The sequence below is a fragment of the Drosophila innubila genome, assembly GCF_004354385.1.
Source record: "Drosophila innubila isolate TH190305 chromosome 3L unlocalized genomic scaffold, UK_Dinn_1.0 0_D_3L, whole genome shotgun sequence".
Taxonomy (NCBI): domain Eukaryota; kingdom Metazoa; phylum Arthropoda; class Insecta; order Diptera; family Drosophilidae; genus Drosophila; species Drosophila innubila.
Window position 1 is genome coordinate 8,989,049 of NW_022995376.1, and position 16,667 is coordinate 9,005,715.

The following is a 16,667-nucleotide window of genomic DNA, read 5'->3' on the forward strand; positions in this document are numbered from 1 at the left end:
CGTAAAAACTTTTTATAAACGATTTGTCGACTGTCAGAGCTTTTAGTGTGACAGCACCTTTCAGTGAAGTTTATTGCCAAACGAGTTCAGTCAACCGATAGATAAATAAGTAATTATAGCAATAGAAAATGAAAAACGATAAATATTTACCACCAGAGCCGACGGCACTTGGATTTGCTTCGGCACCAACAGAAATACCACAAAGTTATCCGCCGCCAAGCTATTCTCAGCATGAAAATCCACCGCAAGGATATCCGCCACAAGTATATTCACCGCAAGGATATCCACCACAAGTATATCCACCACAAGGGTATCCACCACAAGGGTATTCATCACACGGGTATTCACAACAAGGATTTCCACCGCAAGTGCACCCACAACAAGTGTACCCACAGCATTCGTATCCACCACCACAAAACTATGCTCCACCGCCCTCCCAGCACTTTGAACCACCCCCAACACAGTCGCCCCCACAACAGAATATAATCTTTGTGCGTCCCAGCAGTTGGTACAAACGCACCGCAATGAATAGACCACAAAGCAACGTCTTGACTCCTGGTAAGTTGAAAAGTAAAGTGGGAAAAGTAACGATTATAAGACAATTCATAGTAATATATACATTAAGAAGTCATCCTCTTCAATTACCCTATTTTAAAGATGTCCTAACTAGAAAAAAAAGTGCATAAGTCACCCATTTATGTATATGTTCATTTATGTTCCGACACTGTATGATTAATTATCGTTTGTTTGGCAATCAAGTTGCAAAAATATTCAGATAAGATTAAGCAGATACTCGTGCTATTTGGCTTATTAGTTTGTTAATTAAAGTTCACTTATCGCACTTAACAAATTATTGTATCTTTATAGCCTCTATTATATTTCTCACGGGTGGCATGAACATTGCCTGGAGCATTGGATTCCGTCATCAGATCTATTATAACGTAAGTACGCATGTAAGCATCGCTTGGTTCATTGGAGCCATCATTGGAGCAGCCATCTCGGCTTTTCTGCCCAAGGCCATACCAAGGAAGGTGATCACGGTGAGTACTCAGTTCTCTGCACCACTGCACCACATTCTAATGACTTGATACACAGCTGTTCTGCTCGATGCTGGTGCTGATTGGTGGAATTGTGAATTGCAGCACTCATTACAATCTCGATGCCCTCGAAGCAAATCTCTATTTGAATGGCATTGCCAATGGATTGGTATTCGCTCCGACACTGGCGCTGGCTGGGGAATTGGCCGTGTTTTATATGCGTGGCAAGATCAGTACGTCCATTGAGCAGTTGAGCTTCAACCTGGGCATCTTTGTGCAAGTCATGCTCAGCTCAGGATACTCATCTTCATCGTATCATTCGGCTGGTTACAATCCCGAGCGCGTCAGTGGCATTATCGCTGCAGTGCTTGGATTTATGGGATTGGTAATTGGCGCCTTTCTGTTCGTCGAATCACCAGTCGATTTGGTGGCCAGCGGACGAGAGCAGGCAGCCACCGACGCACTGCGTCGCCTGCAACGCCATCGCGCTCCCAGTGATCAGACTCTGGCCCAGTTGGAGGAGCACAAGCGTTATGTGGCCGATAATGAGAGGCTGTCGAAAGAGAAAAGCTTCCGCTGTGCAACTCCAGCCTTTATCAAACTCTGCCTACTACGCGGTCTCAATGCCGTCTGCATATCCAGTTTCTTCTTCGAAATGATATATCGTGCCAACAGTGTATATTTGTGGGGTCAGGAACACTTCATTTTATTTGGCGCCTGCAGGCTGCTGGGCAGCGTCCTTGCCTCCATATTTGTGGACTTTCTGGGACGGAAGATTCCACTACTCGTGGGTCTGGCTGGGAGCACTTCCTTTGCCTTTGCCGCTGGCAGCGAGGTCGTTTTTGGTTACCGGAATACCGAGACTTGGCTGTACACTTTCCAATTCTTTGCTGGCTTAACATTCACCATCTCCTCGGCATACCTTTCCGAGGCCTATCCGCTGAAAGTGAAGCAAAGCTTCATTAGCTTCACCTATATAATCGAAATGGTGGTGTTTATCATCATTGGAACATCTGATTTAATCGATGAGTTCTTGTATATTATTGGAGGCCTCTTGGCGGCCGCCTTCTTCCTGTCCATTGTGTGGATGCCAGAGACACGAAGGACCACACTCCGTGGAGCACAGCAGAAATTCAGAGGATTCATAACGTGTTGCAACAACTTTAACGAGAGCAGCTAAATTAATATATATATAATGTAATTATTACTCAATAAAATATTAAACGATTTAAAATAAAGGCAGAAATAAATGGACTTTTACTTTCAAAAATGCTCACATCAAATTGTATTACTCACAAAGACTGCAAACAACAAATCCGTAGGGCAATTCCATTGTTGAGTCTGACTAATGAGAAAAAGAACTTGGAGTGTAAGAGAAACCTAGAAAAGAGAAGGGAAGTGTTAGTGTAAGTGTAAGTGAAGAGCACATTAAATGATTATTACCTCGTTTTTATCTGTTCAAATAAAGAAACAATATAAAATCGAAGAGCCAAAGAAAAGTAACATATGCTTCTATTTGACGTGCCTAGAACCCAGTATAAACAATGTAGAGATAAGTGACTAGCTGAAAAGGTTGCGATAGCGATAACACCACCTACGTTTATCAATCAATACACGATAAGATTCGTTTACCAAAGGCTAAACCAAACGGAAACCTGTTCGACAACCGACAATCGACATATCGCCGAAAATATGTCTACTCCGTGGAGTAGTTCTCTCTAGCTGCTCAACGCAACTGGACGCACTCCACGAAAATATGGAACCAAGAAATGAATATCAACGCACGGCGTCACAGTCGACGGTGGGATATTCACCGTTGCCAGAGCCAAATCGAAGAGAGGCACAACAACCACACCTTCCACATCAGTATCAACTGCCTTCCAGCTGTTGTAATCGGGATATGCGAAATCAGCCACAATCAAATGCTTTGGGCGCAGGTAAGAAATTTATAAGAATGGGAGCAATGTCTCAATTATCTTTGGGAACATATATATTTTCGAAATGTATACACTGAAAAGTCCAGTTCTAAACGCACTCTGGCAACGCTGAACTGTAATATCAATAAATTCAGGAAAACGGAAGTCTGCAATTATTCACCACACCCAAATAACTTTCCCATTTGATAATTCTTCTAAGAATCTTTTTAATGAGTAATAATTTTAAATATATTGTTATATTTCTTAACTTTTAGCTGCACTGATCTTTTTGTCCGGCGGCATGAACATTGCCTGGAGCATTGGCTTTGACAATCTGGAGGATGAGCTGGTGATTTGTTTGCATGTGCGGGTTGCTTGGTTTATTGGAGCCATTTTAGGTGCTCTACTCGCACTTCTTTTGGGCAGACTCTTCTCCTACAAGCTGCTCATGGTGAGTGAACGAATCATTGGAAGGCTCAAAGAACTAGTTGAAATGAACAGTTTATATTTTCAGCAACTCTGCTGTCTGCTCGTCATCATTGGTGGCATCTTGGTGACTGCCACACAACTCGAGGTGCAGGCCATGTTGGCAGCACGTTACCTGAATGGCCTGGCAAATGGCTTGGCATTGCCATCCACTTTGGCCATGGCCGGGGAGTTGGCAGTGTGCTATAAGCGTGGCACAATTGCCTCTGTCACGGAACAGATGTCCTGCACCCTGGGCATATTCATGCAGATCGTTATCAGCGTCAGCTGGAGCACCGAGTACGAGCTGAGCGTGGACCAGTTTCAGGGTGTTCTGTGTGCCATTTATGGCGGCATTGCAATGTGCCTGGCAACCCTGTTCAGCATTGAGTCGCCGGTGCTGCTGCTGGCCCGAGATGAGCAGGAGTTGGCTATCGATGCACTGATACGTCTGCAGTATCCCAGAGCTGTCACGACTGAAACCAACGAGCAGCTGACTGAGCACAGCTCCTATCTCGCCCACAACAACTCCCTGGGCGTGGCACAGGCCTGGTGTCAGGCGTTGCCCGCGTTGTTGCGCCTCTGCCTGCTGCGCGCTCTCTACGCCATGAGCACCAGCATGCTGGTCATCTTCACCCTGACGGTGACCAGCACCAGCGTCTATGGCATCAGCTCAGGTCCCTATGTGCTCTTCGGTCTGCTGCGTCTGGCGGGCAGCTGCAGTGGCGCCTTCGTGCAGGATACTCTGGGCCGCAAGTTGACCCAGCTGATTGGCTTTATGATCTGCAGTGGAACTTCCATTGCCGTGGCTAGCAGATTCACGGGTGTGGACTTTGTAAGGATTCCAGACTTGAGAATGGCATTGTGGCTGCTCCTAATCTTCCAGTTCTTTGCGGGCCTTGGCTTTGCACCCAGCTCCGTCTATCTATCGGAGGCTTTTCCTCTGTCTGTCAAGCGAACCTGCATTGCCATCATCTATGTGCTGGAGCTCACTGTACAGATGTCTGTCTGCATCGTGGACTTGAGTCTGCACACTGCGACCATCTACTTTTTTGGCCTTGGCGTATTCCTATTGCTGGGCTTCGCATTTAGCCATTGGTATCTGCCAGAGACCAAGTTTCTGACTCTGCGACAGGCGCAGCAAAAGTTTCGGGAATTCTCGTGATCAGCCCAGAAGTAGGCACAACCCACAGAAAGACTATGTACTAACTAACTCTAGCTATATTTAGACATAAAATTTGCCTGATTAAAATATATGTATACTTTATAGACTTTTATATTAAACGACTGATAAGCCTCTAATATCAGCGAGCATTTGAAACTCTTGCATTTGACTACTTTCTAATCAGAGTCCAATTTTCACATCTTTTTGAGTGCACTCAACAAATTGTTGCTATTTTTCAGATAGATTGATCTGAAAACAATTTTCTGTTAAAAAACATAGTTATCTTTGAACTGGAAGACTCTGTATGCCGAATTTTAAGAAAACAATGGACCCCTGTACTTTTTTTAAGTACGGGGTCTAAACATCTGGGAGTATAAAGAGAAATTGGATCTCAGATTGTGGTGGAAATCAATTAATCACTTTTAAGCTATATCACTTTAGATATATTTTTTTTTAAGATGAGATATAAAGTATAAAGCAAATAAAAAAAATAATTAAGAATAAATGATAAAAAAAAAAATTAATGAAGGTTTTTTAATGATTTGTAAATTTATTTAAACTTTAACGGGTTGTTCATAATTTGATTTATTTATATTTTTGTCTATTTTAAATAAAGTATAAGTGAACTCTCTAAATTCCAAATTTGTAATTGATCCAATTTAAAAAAAAAATCACAAAAATTGTTTCAAACCTTTTTTGTATACATACAAAGTTATATTGTAGCTCGAATTTAAATTGAGAAAATGTTTGTTTTCAATTATATCAAAGAGTGAAAAGATACTTCAAACTTACTTGTACAGACTGTGTGTAGAGCATTTGTAATTCGGTGTGTATCGCCATTTTTACGGAAGCTATTCGTTTATTGAGTTTTGTGTCCACTCTACCCACTTGGGACGCCTACTATTCAAATTTAATTAATTTATTTATACTTATATCCAGTAATCATATTGATAAGTGAGCGCGCAAAAAGTTTTGTACGTCTGGCAGTTTGCCTGTTTGTCTGTTTGTTTGTTTGTATCTGTAAGGGTATTTATCTTATCAGAGAGCTTCGACGAACTCGCCTCGAGCACTTCAGACAACTGTTGTGTGTGCTTTCCGTTTATCAACTGCACATTCAACCGGTCGGTCAGGCGAACAGCAACTGTCCAGCTCTCGCCCAATCTCTCACTCTCTCTAGAGGGCAAGTGAATCGCAATAGTGAATCGCGCGAAATCGAACCCCAATTAATGTTAAAACTCAGTATGTTAAAATGACGGATACGGACACAACAACAAGTGACAAATTCTGAACTTTCTGAATAGAAAAACAAGAAAACAAACTAGGAATAACATATAGTGGTTGTGATTGTGATTCTGAATGGAATCGCGATTGTGTTTGTGATTGTGATTGTGACAGGCAAATAATCAAATCGATTGTGCTCGTTGAAAGAAAATTGCAGTTTAAGCGCGATAAAGACGTAATTAGCTAAAATGCCATTGCTGCCAACCATTGAGGAGGAGGGCAAACTCTCCTGGCTGCGTCTCATGTGGCGCTATCGCCTGCAGTTCCAGTCGATGACCGCCGGTAAATTCGAAATGAAAACCAGACTTCAAATCTGTCTGTGTTCGAGTAGCATTTGACTCTCAAACTGTTACCATCTCTGTATCCTTCAGCTTCACTTGTGTTTGTGGGCAGCGGCATGCGACTGGCCTGGTCCATTTTTGATACACCCGCCGGCAAGTTCCACAACAGCTACGGCACTCACAACATAATGATGAGTTGGTTCATTGGCGCTGCTCTTGGCGCTCTCCTTGCGGCGGTCTTTGTCCAGCGCGTTACTAAAAACGTGGCCTATGTAAGTGCTCCTCCTACCTACCTGTCTACCTACCTACCTACCTCCTCGCTTGTGGGTTAACTGACAGCCATTAGCTGCTTATCTCACATCCATAAACTGATAAACTTCAAATCGCATTTGCCATTAACTCTCACAATCTTAATTAGAGCTATGGCCCTCGACACGATTTTGGGGGAATTACAAGTACCACTAAAACCAAAACAGATTGTTCAATCTTCAAATCTTCTAATAATTTCATTATATTCGGCTATTTAAATAACAAACAAAAAACCCATTGCATTTTTAGGGCTTAGCGAAGCTTTAAAAGTGTTTCTATAATTAGATTTTAATGCCAATTAATTGCGTAAATTGGCTTATTAATAAACTTGTAGCTTATATATAAAATTCGTTGGCCTCAAACATTCATTTATTCATTCATTCACTGAGCATTGTACAAGACAAACCGCTTGAGGTGCAGGATTTAAATTTTGGCACAACAAAGATACGACTTTTTGGAAAATTCGACCTGCAAGTGCGTCAAATTAAAAATCAAAGTTTTAGTTTTAGCGTATTATATTTTTCATTAGTTTCTTTTGAACACATGCTTCAATCCTTTAATCAATATTTTACAATAAAACTGTATTAGTAAATTCAATTTAAATGAATAGATTATTTGATTAATCGACTGATTTGCAGACCTCCAGCGGCTTTCTTCTGCTCGTGGCTGGTATTCTGAATCTGGTGCTGCCGAGTCACTTCATCTCCGCCTGCTACAGCAGCGTCAGCGTAGGAGCCGCCTATGGACTGACCCAGGTGCAGGCTCTGGTCACTGGCTCGGAGGTGGCCCACAAGTCGATCCGTGGCATGTTGCTCAGCTGTGAGCGCATCTTTCTCTGGCTGGGCGTTTGCATTCAAGTCATTTATACGCGTCTTTGGCATACCCTGGATTCTGTGGAGATGGGACACTCGATGCACATCAACCAGCTGCATGGCGTGCTCTTGGCCACTTTGGGCGTAGCTGCGGTGATTTTGTCGCTGGCTCATCGTCTGGAGTCGCCACTGCTGCTGCTGCGCCAGGAGCGGGACATGGCACTGGGAGATACCCTAAAGCAGCTACATGGTCAGTCGCAGTCGGGCACGGAGCTGCTGCGTCTGCGCGAGGATTGTCGACAGCTGCACAATGCACGGGACTGGGAGCAGTTTGCGGAGGTTCCTTTGGACTCCAGCTGGTACCGCCTCTCCCGTCGCATGCTGCCGCTGCTCAAGGTGCTCTTCCTGCGCTGCTTTGCCGCTCTGGCGCTCTCACTGCCCTACAATCGGGCCTTTCTGGTGATTAGCGAGTATGGACTGCAGTGTGACATGAATTGTCTGTACTGGCTGGCATTCTGTGGCCTACTGGGCAGCTTGGGTGGTGCCTTGCTGGTCGACTGGCAAGGACGCCGCAAACTCTGCTCGTTGTCGCTGTTCGTGTCGGGCATTGTCATTGTCATGGTTGGCGGCGTCTTTGAGCACTTGGAGCTGGTAAAGAAGACCTACTTTGACATCAATCTGCAGGCCATTGCCTGGCTCATGCTGCTCTTTGAGATTATTGTGGCTGCTGGCGTCGCGGTGCCTGCTCTCGTCTACACTGGGGAGGCATTCAGCGTGGCCCACAAGGCGCGGTGCCTGGCCGGCATCCTCATTTGCGAGCAGGCCTTGCAACTGAGTCTCATGGCGGCTTCTTTTGAGCACCATTTAAGGGATTCAGTGTTCTTTTTTACCTTTGGTGGCTTGAGCTTTACCTTCGGCCTGCTTGTCTTCACCTTGATGCCGGAGACGAGGCAGTTGACACTCTACGAGTGTCTGCTAAAGTTTAAGAAAGTTCCCTAGACTCTACTCCCATCAAGTCGTATCCAGTTACCTATCAAATAGCTATTCCTATCTACACTAAGTGGCATGCATTTATCTCTAATAGCATATTCTGAATATTGTGCATAAATAGAACTATTTCTTATATTGAGACATGACTGTAGTATTACATTCTATTTATTCCACATATCAAATATATTTTCAAACTTTCTACACTTTGCAAAAGCTCTCATAACTTTCAGTCACCAATGGGTTAAGTATTGTTTGCTAAGCTAAAAGCTTATTAAGCTGTTGGCAGCTTTCGTTTAAGCTTTTTGCTATAACTGAATAGCTGTAACCAGTATTCTCGTTCCAGAGCTTTTATTGGAAAGCAGACAGAAATTTACCCTTATTCACTTTGTAAACAATGTTTTTTTTTCTCAGCCGGCTTTCGAGCAGCTTTTTGCTCATTCATAGAGTTGTACGACTTATTGGGATTGCCATTGCCCTCTAATATGGCATATTGTAAACTTAAGACGTTCTTCAACAAGGATTTTATAGAGAGAGCAACAACAGAGCGAGAGCGAAAGAGTTGGGCAGAAGGTGAGAGAGGAGCAGAAATCAAGTTGATGAATATGGCGTGTGATGAGTCTGAATGGCACTCGCAGCAATATCCAAAAAACACCAAAAACAGTTGCGAATAACGCGTATGCTTAGAGTCAAGGAAGAGCAAAAGGCGAAAGAAGGCGAAAGGAAAGCCAAGTGAAACAACTCCCAGGACAGCTCACTCGAGTGCTCTGCCATCTAATGATGTGGAAAATTTGCTCGCCCACCCAAAAATGTTAGATACACATACACACATGCATATATGTATGTATGGTATGTACTTATGCCATGTATGAAAAGTTATTGATATGCAATATTTGTGTTTTTGTTGCAGTCATAGTCATCTTCATTTCCAAGTAAGTCGGAGCACTTTGGGGTCTCGTTTGTGCATTAAGTGCTCTCGGTTTTGTCTATGTCTTGTCTTCTTTACTTTGTCTATGATGCTGAACCTTTCTTCTGCGTTGCGGTTGTTCTGGTTGCTTTGAGCCTGGTTGCTTGACCCTTTGGCAAAGTGTGACCACAATTAGCCGTTGCGGTAAATGCCGATACTCACAGGCCAATAACATGCGGCCAATGTCAGTAAAAGCAGCAGCAACAACAACAACAGCAGTTGGCCAAAGGACCAAAAGGACCCTCGAGACGCAGACGCTGCTCGGCTAAATGAAGCGTCGGGAATTGAGTTGAAAGTTATTTAATTTTTAATTGTATTAATTACTGTGAGCCAAAAAATATGCAAACTTGTGCAAATTTGTTTATTTATGCAGTAGCAATAGCCGAAACATCTTTTCTTTAGCTTCTGCTGTTGTTCTTGTTGTTGTTGTTCCCATTTCCCAACGGCTCCGCCCAAAACTTAAAGTTTAAGCTAATTATGCAGCCTGAGCCACAAAAGTTGGCGCTTTATTTTTGCTACACATAAAAATATACACGATAAGGCATTTAATTAACTCAACAAGCTACAACTTTCATAATTGCTTAATGCACACACACATAGAGAGGGAGAATATAACAAACCTGGCCCACTGATAAACTAAAGAAATTAAGAAATTATAGTCGAAATTTTGGCACTATAGACATAGCCTGTTGAAATACTTGGAAAAGATAAAAAAATAAGGAGCGAAACTTGTAAAATACTTCGAAGAAAAGCTCTAAGATATGTATTTTAAAGTTCATATAAATAATAACTAATTCTCTTAAAGTTTCTTATATGTATATAACGAAAAATATTTTCTTTATTTGCTTTATTAACTCTTAGTGATAGATAAAGGTATCTGCTTTGGCTCTGCAGTGTTTCAACTGTTCAACTTTAACACAGTTTCACAAAAGGGCAACTTTCGGTACTGATTTACGAAAAGTGCAACATTCTTTACGGCGTAAAAAGCATGAACTAAGCTTCCTCCTTTTATTTCTGACCTTTTTTTATCTGTTTTTATTTGGCAGTCAGTAGCGCTCAAAGCGAAAGCAACAGCAACGCCAACAGCTTCGAAAAAGTTTACTTTGAGCTGCGAATATTTTAAAACTAAAGCAACAAAAAGTATACTACAAAAATATTGTGGTGCACGTATATATTCGGCTCTTGGCAGGCGACAGGACATAGCAAGGATGCTGCTACTTTAACTCAGGGCCAAAAGGTTGCTTCTCTCTTTGTATGTTTCAATTAACTGAAATGGAAAACGACAATCGTAAACATTAACATTAACATTAACCGCTTTGAGCGTGTGTGGCACAGCAGGAGCACAAGGGGGCGTTAGGAGCTTGGGGGCGTGGCAAAAAAAAAAACAGAAAAAACTAGAGCTGCAGCTGCAATGCAAATCGTTTTGTTGTGGCTAAAAAAACACGTTGACGAGCAGCAGCAGTCAAGAAAATGCATTTCAATAAGCCAAGAAAACGGACTTGGTAATAAAACGAGACAGATGCTGTGAGCGAGCGAGATGGAGGGAGTGGGAGAGGGAGTGAGAGAGTAGGAGCAAGAGAGGGGGGGAGGGGTAGGGGGGGCAAACAAGGGTGCGTGCCGGCATCGTAAATGAAAATAGCAAACAAACGTAAAATTTTATTTGTGCGCAATTTTCTATAAATTTTCATCGATTGCCATTGGGATATTGGCGACATTTGCGTTTGGCATTTTGCTGCTTACAGCGTCCTTCAGTTCCACACACACACACACACACACATTCACACTCACACACACACACACACACAGTAAATGTTGCTACTTTAGATGTTGTTGCTGTTGCCATAACTTTGACTGCACTTGGAATTATGTTTTGTTGTTGTTGTTGCCACCTCACATGAAATTGAAAAACGCTCTGTGTGTGTGTATGTGTGTTTGTGTGTGTTGATTTTCAATCAGCAACCAATACCGACAAAAAAATGAAGTTTCTTTAACAGGAAAAACGAGTTTAAATAAATTATGTGCTCAAGCCAAGCAAGAAAGAAATACCTATAAGCAGCAACAACGACAACAGGAACAACAACAATGGGAGGCAGCTTGGACATTGGCATCGAATTAATGTCTCAGCATGCCGCAAAATGGCCGACGTGGCGGAATTTATGACTCCGGGAGACAACTCTAAAGTGGCCAGCGCTGCGGTGTGACAATAAAATGGCGTCAAATTGCCATAAAAATGAGGCCCGAAGTAGAAGACGATGGTAACCCGAATCGTTGGCAAACCACAACCAAAGTAATGTCGCCCATATAAAAGTGAAATAATAAATAAGCACATAAACACTGAAAGTGGTTGGGTATTTGACGGAATTGGCGGGATTGGCGGGGACTGAGGCGGGATAACACACAATCTATAAACCAAAGGGTTTCTGACTGCCAATTTTTGCCGTTAGGCTCATAAATTTATCGCAAACGAAAAGAAATATTCCACTCGGAGTTGCACTTCATAAGCAGCTTTAAACAATTTGGCAATAAGTCTTTAATCAATTGGATAATGGGACAGGTCAGTTTAGGAGTATATTGCGAGAAGAATCAATTTCACTTGTTCTATAATACTTAGCAGTGGTATATAGCAGTTAAAAGAGTCGAATTGCATTTAATAGGATTTAAAAAACAAAAAAATTATATTAAAACTAATTCAGCTCAGAGATAAATGGTTTCAAAATACTCTACATAAAGCAGAAATTTTCAAATTTCAGTTTTTTAAAATTTATTTTAGATAATTAAAAACTTTTAAGTGTGATTAAATGTATGAGATCAACAGATAAGCTCTTTAATTTCAACTACCCTTGCCCACCACTTTTTCAATAGGTATATCGCATCAAAATTGTATTTGTTGCACAAAAAAGCTTTTGTATTAATTTGAACAGTTGTCAAGTCAGCAGACAAATGTGGAATTAATACAATATATATATGTATGCTACAACCAAAATTGTCACATATTTCATTTTTATTTTTATTTTCCAGTCAAAGTAATTTTTGTGCCACATAAATTGACACGTTTTCATTTGCTCTTGGCCATGTTGTTGTGTCTGTTGTGTTTGTTGCCTGTCACAGTCAATTGTGAGTGTATTGTCTTTGGGTTAACTGTTCAGAGACAAAAGTTTAGTAAGGCAACACATAAAGTTTTAATTTAGCCAATTTGATTGGTCCTTTTTGGAGAGTCGTCGACACGTTTCACGTTAAAAAGATTGTCAAAAATTGAAGAGAACTTTGGCAGCTGCTCAGAATGCAGTCTGACACGTCTGTGATTGTGCAGTTAGTCAGTCAGTCAGGACAGACAGACAGACAGACTGTCCTGGCCCCAAACCAAGTTGGTAACATAAACTACTCGCTTTCAATGCAAAATGCCACACAAAGCGCATTAAATTTAATTAGTTGACATAAATTTTCTGGCACTGCAGCTGGAGAGGCACAAGAAGAAGGAAAAGGAGAAGGATGTAGAGGAGGAGAAGGAGATGAAGCTGTGGTTTGCTATTTGCATCAAAGCGAAAAGTAAAGCAAGCACGAAAATCATTCGAGTTGACATTTTTAATGGAAGAGGAACAGAAAGAGGAACAGGATGAGCCAAAAGGAATAAGTCTGGGCCATTTTATACAAAAAGTCTGGACGGATTCTGTCGAGTTGAGTGCATGCATTTTCATGACTTATGCAAGTTTTGACGACAGGTGCACGTGTCAGTGTATGTATGTGTATGTGTGTGTATGTGTATGTGTGTGTTAGTGTATTCGTGTTAAATCAACTGTCATTTCCCGTTGGCAAACTTTGTCCTGCAATCCAGCCAGCTAGCCAAAGCCTGTCGTCTGAGAGCCACTTCGAGTTATGATAGCTTCATGCGTTTCAACAATTTACTTGACTGTTAACGGCGCTGAATTATATATATATATAACATCAAGAGGAAGAAGCAGAGAAATCAGAGCTGGTTAAGGTAGAAGCATATCAAGAAATCGGAAAGAGCATTGCACGTAGGAAACGATAACGAGCAGGAAATTCTTTTCAACTACTTAATTCTTTAATAGACTAGTTAAAGTGTTTTATCACAATCTCCCAAACTGAATAGATAACTAACTCAAATATATAACACTTGCAAATTAAATTCAATAACAATAGCTTAACAATAGTTCACGAATTCAAAGCAATTTCAACAGGTTCAATGGCAGCATTTAAAAGCAATTATAATTGCCTATATTAAATTATCATCACCCCAAAATTCAATTGCATTGTGTGTATTTTAAATAAACTTAAGCCTAGCAACAAGTAACAATAAATTGCCAGACTGGCAGACATCCTGTAAACAATTTTAAAGCTTCTTATGTCTGTACAAAGTGAATGAATGAATATAAATAAAATTAATATTCAACATCTATGAAATACACGATGATTTTACATAAACGACTTACAGATACTCTCTCTAGAAACATAGTTGTTAGGTATCTTCGCGTTCAAGCTTACTTTCTACACCTTACACACATAGTTATGCGTTATTATTGAAGGATTTTCACATCATTCTTTTCTCGCTACCAGGTATAAAATGATTTAAAATTGTTGCAACACTTTTTTCACTCTTCACGTTGCACTTTAAGCCGGCATGGGAATATTTGTTTTTTGTGCGCGTAACTGTTGTTAATTAAATTTTTTTATTAACACAAAAATGTAGTCGGATGATGGAAAGAGAGAAGTGGATGAAAGGAGAGAGAGAGTATCATTTATGGCATGCAATTAACGCCATTAAAAATCACTGCATGCTAATTAACTATGATACATACAAGGATAACTGAGCTCTTTTTACCTGTATAGTAGTTTCCCCTCTTGTTGGTTATATCTACTGGAAATGAAAGACCAAAATGGCAATTGAAATGGAATTTGCTGTGTGGCAAATATTGTGACTTTGGCACGCGAAATGATGAAACAACACAATTTCACATCCGCAACTGCAGCTGCAATTGTGAGAGGAGGAAAGAGTTGAAGGTGAGGAGAAAGAGGAAAGGGACAAACTTCGATAATGTCTGTTAGAGTATTGACAACTGTATTCTCACCGTTGTTTGACTTGACTGACAAACGGAAGCAAGGAGTCAGCCAGGGTTTGAGTTCTGTTTTGTCCCGTTCTCTTTGTGCGCTTTGAGTTCCTCCCCCTACCCCCACACCTCTGCCACACTCTCAACGTTCTCAGCTTGTTTACAAAATAAGCGAAAGCTGTGCCAATAAGCCTCAACGTCGCCTGCACTTAATTTATTTGCAACAAAATGTCGAGAAACTGAAACTTTTACGCAAGTGCAACTTTGCTTTACGTGTTTTTTACATTCGCATCCGCATCCTCATCCGCATCCGCATTCACGTCCGCGTCTGCATCACTTGGCTTGTTTTCAACACGTTCGCGTTGAACGGGAGAACATGCAACGCGCTTTTTGGCGACCGCAAACACGAAAGCGGTGGCAGGAAGTCGATTGAATTGGTAAAGGATCCGAGCTGCGAGGGGCAACTCAAGGAAAGGGGATGACGTCGCGACGTAGACAAACTTGGAGAGGGGGGAGGGGGAGCTGAAATCGATGTGAGTCTGTCTGAATGCCCGACTGATTTTTATGTTACAGCTGTGAAATTAAAGCATTTACATATCAGTGACTGCTTCGGAGCGCAGGCAACAGAATAAACAGAACAAACAGATTCGCAACCTTCAACATTGACTCAGTTGATTCAAGCAAACAAATTTTTATATGAAACGACCTCACGGTAACGCCCTCTTTTTATTTTTTTTTTACTTACCACATAAACATCCTCTTTACTCACCGATATCAGCTGTCTTCGCTATTAAATGATGTTGGTAACACACTGACACAGAAGATACTATCGAAATTGGATATTAACAATGCTATATATTTTTCAAGGAAATCGGTAAAGATTTGACAAAGTTATGACCAATTTAAGTTTTCGAAAATGTGTCAAGGGGAAAGTATGGAAAAATTAGACAATGATGGAAAAAAAATTCAATTTTCCAATTTTGATGCAGAATTAAAATAGAGGCAAATTAATGAAAAAATTGATATTCCGCAAGGAAATCGGTTAAGATTAGACAAAGTTATGTCAGTATGAAGTTTGTGATAAAGTGTCAAGGGGAACGTATGGAAAAATTGGACAATGATTGAAGAAAAATTCAATTTTCCAATTTTGATGCAGAATTAAAATAGAGGCAAAATAATGAAAAAATTGATATTCCGCAAGGAAATCGGTTAAGATTTGACAAAGTTATGACAGTACGAAGTTTGTGATAAAGTGTCAAGGGGAACGTATGGAAAAATTGGACAATGATGGAAGAAAAATTCAATTTTCCAATTTTGATGCAGAATTAAAATAGAGGCCAAATAATGAAAAAATTGATATTCCGCAAGGAAATCGGTTAAGATTTGACAAAGTTATGACAGTACGAAGTTTGTGATAAAGTGTCAAGGGGAACGCATGGAAAAATTAGACAATGATGGAAGAAAAATTCAATTTTCCAATTTTGATGCAGAATTAAAATAGAGGCAAATTAATGAAAAAATTGATATTCCGCAAGGAAATCGGTTAAGATTTGACAAAGTTATGTCAGTTTGAAGTTTGGGAGATAAAGACAAGGGGAAAGTATGGAAAAATTGGACAGTGATTCGAAAAAAATTTAATTTTTCAATTTTGATGCAGAATTAAAATAGAGGCAAAATAATGAAAAAATTGATATTCCGCAAGGAAATCGGTTAAGATTTGACAAAGCTATGACAGTTTGAAGTTTGTGATAAAGTGTCAAGGGGAACGTATGGAAAAATTGGACAATGATGGAAGAAATATTCAATTTTCCAATTTTGATGCAGAATTAAAATAGAGGCAAAATAATGAAAAAATTGATATTCCGCAAGGAAATCGGTTAAGATTTGACAAAGCTATGACAGTTTGAAGTTTGTGATAAAGTGTCAAGGGGAACGTATGGAAAAATTGGACAATGATGGAAGAAATATTCAATTTTCCAATTTTGATGCAGAATTAAAATAGAGGCAAAATAATGAAAAAATTGATATTCCGCAAGGAAATCGGTTAAGATTTGACAAAGTTATGACAGCTTAAAGTTAGTGAAATATTGTCAAGTATGGTATGGAAGTATTAAAATAATGGACAGTGCTGGAAAAAAATGTAACTTTCCAGCTTTGAGGATGAATCAAACTAGAGAAGAGTTGTCGAGTTTTCTTGACAATGGAATTCGATTGATGGTGAAAAATATTCTTGAGTTAAAGTGGCTGAAAATCGATTTTCCGATGAATTTTAACATTCCTAGGACTGTATCATATGAAGAAACTATAGATAGCTATCAAAGTTGAGTTCAGATATATTTATTAATGTATTTTAATTTATTAAATATATATAATTTTCACAC

At 40.4% G+C, this 16,667-nt stretch overlaps 4 protein-coding genes across 6 annotated transcripts in view; all 4 read left to right on the forward strand.

The window, feature by feature from the left end:
* Positions 1 to 16,667, forward strand: part of LOC117788591 (sugar transport protein MST3-like) — a 29,166-nt gene that overhangs the window by 5,241 nt on the left and 7,258 nt on the right. The window contains exon 5 of the mRNA XM_034627389.1: positions 11,025 to 11,031. Within this exon, the coding sequence (XP_034483280.1) occupies position 11,025 (1 nt within the window). The 3' untranslated portion in view covers positions 11,026 to 11,031. The remainder of the gene's footprint in view (positions 1 to 11,024; positions 11,032 to 16,667) is intronic.
* Positions 34 to 11,238, forward strand: LOC117788590 (probable plastidic glucose transporter 3). Of its 3 annotated transcripts, none has more exons than XM_034627386.1 (5): positions 34 to 315; positions 346 to 558; positions 868 to 1,040; positions 1,096 to 2,234; positions 10,352 to 10,360. In XM_034627386.1, exons 1-4 carry the CDS (start codon positions 129 to 131, stop codon positions 2,215 to 2,217), a joined length of 1,695 nt encoding a protein of 564 aa, XP_034483277.1. In that variant the 5' UTR covers positions 34 to 128; the 3' UTR covers positions 2,218 to 2,234; positions 10,352 to 10,360. The 3 variants fall into 3 exon arrangements, with proteins under 3 accessions (XP_034483277.1, XP_034483276.1, XP_034483275.1); XM_034627385.1 differs by adding an exon at positions 11,225 to 11,238 and having other exon boundaries at positions 35 to 558; positions 10,350 to 10,360; XM_034627384.1 differs by having other exon boundaries at positions 35 to 558.
* Positions 2,707 to 4,739, forward strand: LOC117788592 (D-xylose-proton symporter-like 2). The gene is made up of 3 exons (XM_034627391.1): positions 2,707 to 2,974; positions 3,229 to 3,404; positions 3,468 to 4,739. The coding sequence occupies exons 1-3, from the start codon at positions 2,794 to 2,796 to the stop codon at positions 4,581 to 4,583; spliced, it is 1,473 nt and encodes a 490-aa protein (XP_034483282.1). The 5' UTR covers positions 2,707 to 2,793; the 3' UTR covers positions 4,584 to 4,739.
* LOC117788593 lies at positions 5,710 to 8,459 on the forward strand. The gene is made up of 3 exons (XM_034627392.1): positions 5,710 to 6,146; positions 6,236 to 6,417; positions 7,093 to 8,459. Exons 1-3 carry the CDS (start codon positions 6,053 to 6,055, stop codon positions 8,263 to 8,265), a joined length of 1,449 nt encoding a protein of 482 aa, XP_034483283.1. The 5' UTR covers positions 5,710 to 6,052; the 3' UTR covers positions 8,266 to 8,459.